The sequence below is a fragment of the Tyto alba genome, unplaced genomic scaffold (assembly GCF_018691265.1).
Source record: "Tyto alba isolate M040663 unplaced genomic scaffold, T.alba_DEE_v4.0 Super-Scaffold_2, whole genome shotgun sequence".
NCBI classification, from domain to species: Eukaryota; Metazoa; Chordata; class Aves; order Strigiformes; family Tytonidae; genus Tyto; species Tyto alba.
Window position 1 is genome coordinate 77,764,875 of NW_024881282.1, and position 12,182 is coordinate 77,777,056.

A 12,182-nucleotide genomic window follows, 5' to 3' on the forward strand; every position below is an offset into this window, starting at 1 on the left:
GCATATAATCATACACATCTTCATACCATCTGGCTCCTTTCATATTTTTTGTAGCTGAATCAGAGTTTTAATTTGAATTTTCATCAATCAAGAGATTTTTATCCTGTCTCAGAGAAGTAGAGGTTTTCCAAAGATAGTAACAATTTCAGTAGCTTACAGGACATTTTATTTCTATTTCTTTTAGCTGCAACATTTTTATGCTCAGCAGACTAGTATCCAAATACAGTTGGGAAAAACACAACAATGAAATGTGTACTAAGGATTACCAATACAACTACTTGCAACCAAAATCTCCACAGGGAGGTTAGACAGGTTTTTTTTTTCTCAAAGGACTCTCAATTATGAAGTTACAACAGCTTTTGGTTAGGTCTAACACATAAAGCAAACTTCTGTCTGACATCCCAAGTGTCAGATTGGTGAGGAGGATACTGCTTGCCTTCTACACTATTTGTCTATCTGTAGCAAGTGAAGAGTTCTTCAAAACAGTGGTGGTGCAGGATCTGCTCCACAGCTTGTATCCTCTGCCATGAGATCTCTAGCAGGCACCTTGCACATGCTGGGAAAGGGAGGAAGAAATACTTGCACCTTCCCCTTTGTCTCTGTATAAAAGTATTTCAAAACTCTATCACAGAAAACTGTTATTAGGGTATTTTGTGATAGCAAGCAGCCTGTGCAGCCTACTGTAATATAGAAAAGGTAAACTAGCTTGCTTTAGAATAATCCTTTTGGGGTTATTATGAACCAGACTGAATATAATTCTCTTTAATGGAATGTATTAAAAATGCTGACAATAATATTTTTCCATACCAAAAGCTATGCTTTAAAGTCTTTTAGGTGGGAATTAACTCTCCTAGTGAAGCTTTAAGCTGTGAAATCATTCATCTTTTCCACTTGCATGTAGTTAAACTAACATAACATATTTCTTGTCAAACTGGGCAAGAAGGCAGCTGTGAGCTACACCGTTCCCAGATCTTACAGTGATGGGAGCTTTCACCTCCTTAGACTGAGAGGACACTGCACTCACAGTCGTAAGAGCCATTCAATCATCACTTTTAAACATTCATTCTTCTACTTTTGGCTAATTTACCAGCACCCTTCTATTCATCACAGCACCCACCTCTTCTCCCTTCCTTACTTATTTTCTATACTGGCTCCACCTTCCCACTTGTATAACTCCTCACTCAACTCAGCATTTGCTTTCACCTTTCTTGTTCTTGCTAGCACCAGCTCCTACAAAGTCTCTTTGTATCTGAATATATTGCATTTACCTTATGCTGGCATAGGTTTCTTCTGCATCAGTAGGATCTCTTAAAGCTTATTCTATATATTATTGGCAATTGTGTTTCTGCATGAATGTCATAAAATAACTGTAGATGTAGGTCATCAACTGGGATATTATATTTCATTCTCTATCAGCAAATTTGACCTTGATTTCTTATTGCATCTCCATTACTTCTACTGGAAATACAAGGGGAGCCTTCTATTGGCCAAAACACCTTATAGTTATATTTTTTCTTTCATTTACACAAGGTAAAACGTGGAGTAATTATTTTTGAAAACACTGTAAACCAAATATATGGATTTCCCTACACCTGAAAGGTTTCGTTTCTTTTTTTTTTTTTTTTTTTTTTTTAATATCTTTGAGGTTTTTTGTTTTGTTTTGTTTTTAATCAGAAACTGCCTTGCTTTGAAAAATAAACACTTATTTTAGTGCTTGGGTTTTGCTGGTGTTTTATCTTATTTTTAATTAGCTCACTTGGGAAGTAATGTAACTCTATTGCAGAAAAAGTTGTATGAGTAACTAAATCCTTCTTTTCAATTAACGATACAAATCCAGGCCCTCTTCCCACACTTATACTACATTATTTCACACTTGGCACAACCTGCTTCTCTCAGTGTCCTTCATTGTTTTAAGGTTGTCTTGACAGGAACCAGCCCATTCCCTTGTTTTGTGCCATCAGGCAGCAAAATGCACACTCTTGTTCACCTGTCTGGAGTTCACCATAACAGCCATGACCAGGGTTGCATGCAGTACTGCAAAGTCCTAGAATACTTTTCTATTGAAACAGAGTAATCAAAGTGAGATTTCAAAACATCACATCTTCTCCCAAGGCCATAAAAAGGAATTCTTTATGTCTTGCTGCAAAGCTAAAAGAATAGGAATACAGAAACTACAAACCAATCCTTGCTAGTATAGAGAAGACTTATCTTGGCTTTATGGAACATTGTGCAAACAAGAGACAACTCTAATTATTATCTCTACTCCCAGAGAACTCCTGGAATGTGTCAGGAAGGCAGAAGTGAGGACAGAAAATCGAGGAGAAATAGAGAAATATTTCCTGGATACACAGGGCAGAATGAGGAATACCAAAGAACAGCTAGAGTTGAAATTGCTGAAGGACACCAAGGACAACAGGAAAGGTTTCTACAGCTACAGCAGCAACAAAAGGAAGACCGGTGAGAACATGGGCCTGGTGACCAAATGATGGAGAGCATGGAAAAGGATAACTCGGTGTAGGATTTAACGTCTTTACTCCCCAAGCCTTTACTGGCAAAGTCTGCTGCTCACTCCCAGGCCTTTCAGGTTTTTGCTTAGTAGCCAAAACTGGCAGAAGCAGGTACTATCCATGGTACAGAAAGATAAACTAGGTACCAATTAGGTCAGCTGGACATATGCAAGTCCACGGGACTGGATGAGATGCATCTGAAAATGCTGGGAAGCTGGCTTGATGTTATTTTGGGACCATTCTCTACCACATTTGAAAAGCTGTGATGATTAAGGGAGCAAAGAGTAGAGAAGGCAGTTGTTAAAACTGTCTTCAAAAAAGGCAAGAATGGTTTAGGGAACATACTCGGGAAAAAAAAATATTTTTATTAATAGGGAGATGTTAATAGGAAAGTATGGAAGTTTCAGTACAACTTGTCTTTAGAAAACAGAACTGCTTCAGTATTTTTGGAAAATGCTGAGATTGACAAAATGGAAGGACTTGTAGCAATGGGGATTTTCTCCATGTGTTTTAGTAAGAACCTCCCAAACACTTTTTGGACTGCAGTTTATGGTATTTAGCAGAATACTAATTGGTATAGGAAGGTGATTGTTTCTCATCTGAAGTGAAATGATAAGGAATATCACAAATATGAATGTGTAGTATCCATTCAGAGGAACTTCATAAAGACATAATAACATAATTGCATACAAATGGCATGTGATATAACAAACATTGTGTCTTTCCAGTAATGTATTAAAAAATGGACATCTCTGTAACTGAGCAATGTAGCTAAACATTTCTCCAGAGAAATGACACGTCATTATGGTTTGTAATTTGAGATGTTAAATTCTTTAACATCTTGTGTAATAACTACAGATGAATGTGCCTTATCGGTGTGATAGTCTAATAGCTCAAGGTGTACAGAGTTTGACAATGTTTTTTCTAATACAATCTGTTTTTAAACTAAAACACCACAATACATACTGCAGTTGAAGTTCAGTTAGAAACCTATCTGAAATGCACATATTAACTGGTTGTGATCTGTTTTATAAAAAAACCCCTACAGTCAAAACCTAATGTGTCAAATAGACAGCATTAATAAATACTATGCTGAAGTAGACAACGCTATACTACAGCCTTTAATTAATCACTCTACTAGTGCAGGAATATTTCTACTAATAACTGCTTTTAAACTTCCTAAGAGATGACAGTTAGATCTCCATCTCTGGAGGTTATTCTAACATTTAAATCACATCAGTATGAGAACATTTGTTTCCAATATTAAATCCAAATATTAACCTTTTCCAGATTCATCACATTAGCCCTGGTTACTTATTTGCTCAACTTTGAATTATCTTTCTTCATCTATCGGGTTCACACATTTTAAATTCTCTGAGCTTCTCAATCATTACTCAACAAAGCTCTATCTGATGAGTTCTCTAAATTTATTCCCTACAGCTCTCCTGGTAATTTGCATTACTTTTGTCTGGACACTTCAGTTTGTTAATACCTTTCTGGTAGTCACTGCACAGAATTGTAAAGAATAGGGCAGGTCTTGGGCTCAGCTGACACATGGCCAACCCAGCTCAGAAAAAAGCATGAAGGCAAAGGTTGTTTCTTAATTTCTCTGCAGCTCAGATTTTCTTGGTGCTGATCTAGTTTTGATACAAAATAAAGTACATTGACAGTTGTTTCAGTAAGCCTGTTTGAGCAGAAAGGGACACATAAAATATGTGCTCTGTGGCACATGGTCCTGCTCTACATCCTGGGAAAACGCGCATATTTTAAAATATGTTGTGTGCCTGGGGAACAGACGTCCATCTGATTTCCTTATGAATATTACCAGCTGATGTAATTTAAAGGAACCCTGAGCTGACAATAAATTGCTGCCTGTGGTAGCCACAGAATCTCAGCAGAACACAAACTAGATTAATTGAATGCCCATGCACACTTCTGCTGGGTTACGCAGCACTAGTCAGCAGAATTATGGTTTCTACCAAGCCATATGTGACAGTGGCTAGTCTCTGACCTTGTGCCTGAAACAAATGACTAAAGAGGCACTGCATATTGACTCAGGGAGAGCACCAGCCAGCATCCTGGGATTGTCAGAAAAACTGCTCTGTCCACTTAGCACCCTCTAGGTAGCAGAGCTGTCTGACAGGCCAGGCAGGGAGTTTAGTCTAGCAGCTGACTGCATCACAGCTCAGTCAAGTGCATCCCAATCACAGCTTACTCAAGCCATGCACAGATCAAGTCTCCCCATGGCCATCCTTGGTACAACTATCTACTGAGCAGGGGATGTGAGGAGAAAGATGCTCCTGGAAACAGACACAACTGCAATGGCTGTTGATTTTCTTTCAGCTGAACCCTGTTAGAAGCCATGGGGATGACAGTGATCTCTGATTTCTCTGGAAGCGCACAGGATGAAGGAGCCATCACATCTTTATATCAAGATGCTGTTTGTTTGAAAGCAGAGTGGTTCCACTCTTCTAATTTCACACATAAAACTGTAGTCACAGAAGCTTCTATTTCCTGGATGCCTGTGGGAGTGGGTTTGGCCTATACTGACACATGTGGCCCAGGTGCCACTTTTTCATGCTATATTATGATGAACATCTGGATGTCATCTTTTCTTACTGCTTGTGTACTTGCAGTAGGCCAAAACTGACCATATCTTCAATATTTATGAAAGAATAGTATTTGCCTGTTGATATGGCCTGCAGCCTTGGATATCTACAAGCTTTCTCCAGCCAGCAGCTTGGTTCAAGTGTCACCAGTCTACTGTGGAGGACAGTGACCTGCTGCAGGACCCACATGGGGGATGGAACCCTCTAACCATAAGCTTTGTTGCAGAAAAGGGGGAAGAGCCCAAGCTGCAGCAGTGAGAGGAACACAGCAGGACTATGGACTACTACCCTCCCATGACAGCCCCGTTTTGAAGTCACCAGGGTTCCTGTCTCTGGATGCTAGTTAAGACAGAGGTATGATTTCCTAAGATAGAAGCAACCACACACCCGGAATGCTAATTACTAAAATAATGAGCATTTATAAAGCCTCCAATTCAGAACAGACAGGAAGGGTACATTCTGTTGCACTAATCCTACATTTCAGAAAGTTTATAAAGGCACTGTAGAAGTTATGACAGTCACCCATTATATTGCATAGTATAATTTTAAAAAGCAGCTGCTTTTCATACAAAAAGGACAACATATTTATTTAGTTTTCATTCATTACTTATTACTTCCCTGAGAAAATGACAAAATACTTGAATAAACTTTAAAAAAAAAAGAAATAAATGTGATGTTTTGTGCCTTAAAATGCATTCAGAAACGTAGACAGGATTCCTTATACTTTTTGATACATCCACTGGCATTACATTTTTGAGCTTCTGAGCATTTACATTTTTGAGGACTCTACTTCCCACTTTATTTTTTAAGAAAAAAAATCATTAGTTCTTTGCATTTCATATTTAATGATGAGATTCAACTTTTTCCCCTGCCCCAGGGGTAAGGGAGGAAACACAATAAATCCCATAAAATTTTAGTAACATGGAACAGGTACAAGAACGTAATCAGATCACAAAGTCACTGACTCTGTTTAAGATTTCTTCTATTTTTTTGATCTAGATGTTGATATATCCACATTTACATGTTCTCTGAATGCAGTGGTGAGAAGTGGACATCATATTGATATGGGATCTACCACATGGAGTGGCGCTTTCAACAGGAATGAGATCTTTACTATAATGTATCTCATTTCATTCACCTAAGTCCTTGAAAGCACTTTCTGCTGTTAAAAGACATGAATTTTGAAGAACTACTTCTATTTTTATCTATATACATCTACCCTCATGATTCCTTTATTTATTTATTATTTATTTATTTTAATTTTAAACCAGAATATTTCATTATCTACTGTGGTTGGGTCTTAAGAGGGTAGCATTTTATTATTTTTGATTCCTTTCCTTTGTATTACTCTGCTGTAGAGTGCTCAGGATGTTCTGCTCATAAGGGAATGCTCCATACAGAAAGTGGGTGGAATTTCTGAATTCGTTACACTTTTTTTACGTAGAAGAATAGAGTCAAAACTACTGGAATCAACACCACTTCTTTATAAAACCATTTTCACCACAGTGCAGTAATTAAAAACTCCCCTGCTTACATGAACCAGTCCTTAACTCATATTTTAAATTTACAGATAGTAAAATTAAATGTTAGTTGAAAATGTATTAGCTGAATAGAAGCGTTTAGGTCTTTAAGAAGGTTTCAGGCTAAATTTGGCTTGAGAGATCGAGTGATAGTCTATGTAAAACTTAATTTCTTCTTGGGTATGAGTATTCTCTCCAGGTGAATGGTCTCAGAGCACCTCTTGGTGTTGTTTACATGCCAGTGTGTGAGAAGAGTCACAGTCAAGATCCATGCTTCAACCCACATTCACTTTCCCATGAAAGCTCATCATAATGGTGTCTCAACTGAAAACATGTAAGGTGACCCTTTAAAACTGTTCCTAAAACAACTCTAAGTTTTGGGTCCTCAAATATACAAGTAATACAGAACATTAAGGTTTACTGATAGGATGTATTCAACCATTTTTTTTAAAGACTTAATAATTACAGAGTTCTGGAATATTAAGAAGATTCCTGCTAACATTCAGTCTTCTGCCAAATTATACTCCATCAGTAAAAAAAAGATATGGGTGAAATTCTGTCTCCATTTAAGACAGCTGGAACTTTACCACAGATTTCAGTGTGGCCAAGGGAAGTCCATGATTATGTAAGTGGTTAAATACCTTCAGTGAGCTTTGAATTTTAACAAGTGAATGAATCTGAGATAATTCCAAACAATCAAACAAATGATAAAAAGTGGATTTTTTACAAAATCAATTGTACAATAACTAAAATGTTTGCTTTTCATGGGATAAATTAAGCACCGTTCTTATAATAATAGTAAATAAGATGTCTTTTATAAAACAACTTTTATGGAGCAAACAAAAATTTGACAGAAAGAAAGTTCTACTTAGTACATTATTCATAGGTGTACTGGTGAAATTATCTTATTTTCATAATTTTGCCACATCTTTAACAGTTATGAACAAGCTTTTCTATGTCTGAATTTCTTATAGTTTCACACTTTTAAAATCCCTCTTGCATTTGTGTATTTGAAATGCATTTATGTCCTTATGGATTATCAACAAACATGTTTCTTTTTCTTACAATATTTATACACTGAACAATTCTTGTTATTACTTTTAAAAGGCAATTCTACTTGTAGCATGCATTACTCTTACACTCTTATAGTATTAATACTTCATAATGATGTCTTACCATGATCTTCAATTATGTGCCTTAACATAGCTGGGTTTTGGAAATAATATTGAAGCTGTTACATTTCTGTTTATGAGCATTGGCATTCTTAACCAATGTACATTTCAAGTACATTTTCAGTTTACTGATATGCTGCACTGGCTAAGAAATTTTGCTGATCTAATAAGGAGATGGGAACAGCCTCTGAAGTCAGTGATCCATGAAGTCTCCCTACAAGTTTTGACATGTCAGAGAGATGACAGCATACTGAGCCAACTCTCCTATTGGAGAAGTTGTAAAAGACAGCATACACATATACACACATTTTGTCTGTTCATCACAGCTTTGTTATTCTGCTTTTCATAGATTTGCACATATTGTACCCATTCGAAGACCATCTATGAACTTCATTCTGGAAACTGGAAAAGGAATATGGATTATTTTTCTGGGGCACGTCCTCCTGTGCTACATGAGTCTGCATAACAGAGACAGGGGGCTTTCAGTCTGCACAGGAACACTTCCTCCTCTGTTTTTACCTTCCCTCAATGCCTGTGTTGGAAATAAGTTTTATCTCCAACGAAGTTATCATTCTGGGACAAATTAGAATTCCTTTAACCAGTACAGTATATTGGAATTCTGCTAAAAAGAAGCAAAGTGAAATAGTTAGGATTTGGCTGAGCTATTATACAAAGACCTCCAAATACATGACACTCCCTGCCCCAAATAGCAATGTGTTGGTGGAAACCACTGAAATTTTTATTACAAATTCAAAACTCAATGACAATCTCACTGTAGTTAATGTGACTTGGACTGTTAATCTGAGTGAGAGTGGAAGTGAGCCTTGTATTCTTTCTCTCGTTCTGCATTGAGTAGTGTCACCTAGATTGCCATGGAACTCTACCACAGGTAAGCTGCAAAATGTGCAGCAACTCCTTATGTACCATTATGTATATTTAAACTAATTCATGTCTATAAAGATGGCTTGGTCTTTCCAGCAGTTGCTCCAAAAGGCATAAATAGAAAATATCAAAATAGTAATGAATTTGGTCCTACTGTAACTAATATTTTCATATTTGCAAAACTGGTAAAAGAAAAGGCTTGTAGAACATACTGTTGCTTTTCTACAGCAGTTTGGAATACTACAGTCATTCACAGTTGTCATAAAAATGGTCGACAATGAAAGGCGTATTCAAAGCCTAAGTAGTAAGGTGGTCACAGAGCATCCTATTTTTAATTCTTAAGTTTTTATAACTTGAAAATCTATTTTAAAACTCAAAAAATCATGTGTGTTCCAAAAAAAAGGAACTATAGAATTATACTTTTCTAAGAATATATACTTGTTTCACTTTTAGATTATATCTTGTCCAGGTTGGAATTACAACTATTGTTTGCACCAGAACAAAAAGTTTCTGATTGTTTTCACTGGTTTTCTCATTACTATGAGAAAATATACTCCCTCTCAACAATACTGAATGCTATAATGAACAATACAAATACTCAGTGTCAGTTAAGTCCCAACTTGACTTTCTCCTCCACTCGTTTACCTGGATGTTTCTGATTCTCCTTGGAATTCATACAGTAGAAGGTAAGTTGACTGTACCAACCCGTCTAGTCAATAAGTAGAGAAAAACAACGCACATACACAGAGTCTGTCTTTTTATCTCAACAAAATGAGAAATCTCTTTTTAAAAACATTCTTCTGGTAGAGACCAACTGGTACATAGTGGCCATTGTTAGACAATCAGTATAGACTGACTCAGCTAAACTATATATAATTAACTAAATACAGAATGATATTTTCAAGACAAAAAGAAGAAATAATAAAGAAATCTGCAAATCAATCTATTAACACTAAGAATCTTTAAAAAGAAGGCTGATTTGTTTCAGAGGTCTGATAACCAGTGCTGATAAGGAGACAAAATTAATCTCCCACAACATGCATGTTCACATAAATTGCTTGATCTATGGAAGGGTTCAAAAATCATCTTCTCTTAGTGGGGGGAATTGAAAATTTTTTTGCTTGGGTTGGTATAATTGTCACCAGTAAACTTAATCACTGCAGACTTACTGTGCTCAGGAAAACTTGTGATGGAATGATTAGCAAAATCCTTCCCTGAGGAAGGTACTACAGTCATAAGGAATTAATCAGGAAATGGGGTGTGTAACTTTGTAAGGTCATGTCCAAAAGTCTTTGTAATGGAACAGGAAAAATATCATCTGTAAACTAGGTATATTTTCTAATGTGTTGACTATTATTTGCCATAATATATAGACAGATAATATATTATTTATTATTTGTCAGAATGCATATCTGGTGATCAGGAAAACTGTGAATCAGACAGGATTTATGCAGGAATTGGTCTGTTTATTTTGTTTAGCATTTAGTTTCTGACTTCTTGGCTTCAGTGAACTTGTCATCTGTGATCAGCAAATGACGTGACAGACATTGCATAAACATGACTTTAAATCTCTCTTCAGCTAGGTCCTCAAGCTGGTTTACGGAGTTATGCAGGCTTCCCCAACCAATATTTCACCTTGATGTCCACTCAGCTCTGGAGCTGGTATTAAAAGACACCTCTCAGTATCCCCCGAGGGAGAGAAGAGCACTGTGAATTAATTTACCCTAGCAGTTCAATCTCTACAAACTTGCTACAAACTAATGAAATTACATGGTCAAGCAATGACAGACTTGTGCTGCACTTAAGCTCCTTTAATATTAGTTTCATATACCTAAGGTAACAAAAAGATACTTCAGGAAATCCTTGTTATTTAATGAATCTCTAATAAATGTAAAATTGTGGTGGTGTACTTGTACTAACATTTAGTAACTTCTACCATTAGGTGTCAGACAGTAGGGAAAAAAAGTAGAAAAGGAAAAGACGATATATTTTCCTTTATTTGACCTTCTTTAATGGAAATCTTTGTTACAAGTTCTGTATTGATATAGCTCTTTATGAAAATTTATTTACTTTCCAATGGGTACTTTGTGCTGATTAGGTGAGAAAGGATTACCTTCTTTCCTGCTATTTATAACACAGCTAATGATTTTCTTTGGTGTGAATAGCTTCTTATTTATCTTCAGATGCATTCCTTGGCAGGGACAAAGTCAGGACAAAAAGGTCTTCATTCCTTCTTTTGCTACAAGGTAAAAATATGGGGCTGCTTCTTGTAAATGGTTCTACTCCCCCAGGTATTTGCACATCTACGGGTCATATTTTCCATGTAAAGAGTGTTCCCTGTCATTTTGAAAATTACAGTAAAAAGACCTATCCATTACTTAATTATCTTAAATACAAGTGTATTTATAAGAAGTATTTGGTTTAAAATAGCATAGCATTGTTCTGGATTTATTAAAATGCCCTGCTCTGTAACTGCCCTTCCATTTATAGTATTTTCACTTTCAGGATGGCTGTGTTTTGAAGTTTTAAAATCAGATGAATTATCAGTTCTCCTGGGAAGCACTGTTCTGCAATAAGCTGCTGGATCTTTGCCCCATATACAGACATTTTCTAATACAGTCATTAGGACAGTTCCTATCCTTCTGTCATATCACAAAATTAATGAGTTCTTTTCAATAACTTTACAAAACCTGTAAGACATGACATAATAAATCCTTCCTGTTTTTCTTAAATAGTGAAGTTTCAACCTCTGATATAGATTGGTATTTGCAGGATCACAGATGCAAAGGAAAAGTGTCAGCCTTACAACTGATTTCTGCTGTACAGTTTGTTTCTCCTATGTTAAAAAGCAGCTGTTTGCCAAAATTTTGTGGAAATCTCTTCAAGTATTTGGCATAAAGAACTAGTGTTTCTTTTCTATAAGTTCAATGTATTATCCTGTTTCTCTTAACCAGTATAATATACTAAAATTACAATGAACCCATCTGCACTTAGCTTTTATATATGAAAATATTTTCATAATTGCCATATGGCTCTTCACAAATTTCTGATAACAGTATCAATGGCACATTTGTCATGGGATGTCCCAGTGCAATTCCATCAAATTAGAAAAAAGCATAATGGAAACATGAAACAGATCTGGCAGTAAAAGTGTGCTTACCTTCATATGTTCCACTTTCTAAGAGAGCACCACTTTTCTCTAATTCCATAAAATCTTCAACAGTGATGAAAATATAGTCCACACCAGGGACTTCTCCCTCCTTATGTGGCCTTGTGGTGCCTGTTAATAAGACAAAAGACACACTGTCAAGCACATTACCTAAATGTAAAATGATCTTTTTGAAAATTTTAGGAATTTTACAAAGTAAACCGTTTATATAACACATTATATAGCACATCCTCCTTGTGAGGTTGTCTTTCAAAACCATATAGCTACATTTGTTGAAGCTGACAGAGGTATATGAAATACATGTTTAAGATCATGCCAGACGT

At 36.2% G+C, this 12,182-nt stretch overlaps 1 protein-coding gene across 12 annotated transcripts in view; it reads right to left on the reverse strand.

The window, feature by feature from the left end:
• Positions 1-12,182, reverse strand: part of MAGI2 (membrane associated guanylate kinase, WW and PDZ domain containing 2) — a 794,831-nt gene that overhangs the window by 328,059 nt on the left and 454,590 nt on the right. For all 12 annotated transcript variants that reach the window (XR_006165279.1, XM_042792123.1, XM_042792119.1 and 9 more), the window contains one exon: positions 11,851-11,970. Coding sequence is in view for 11 of the 12 variants with exons in the window: in XM_042792123.1 (XP_042648057.1) it covers positions 11,851-11,970 (120 nt within the window). In the remaining variant the exon portion in view is untranslated. The remainder of the gene's footprint in view (positions 1-11,850; positions 11,971-12,182) is intronic.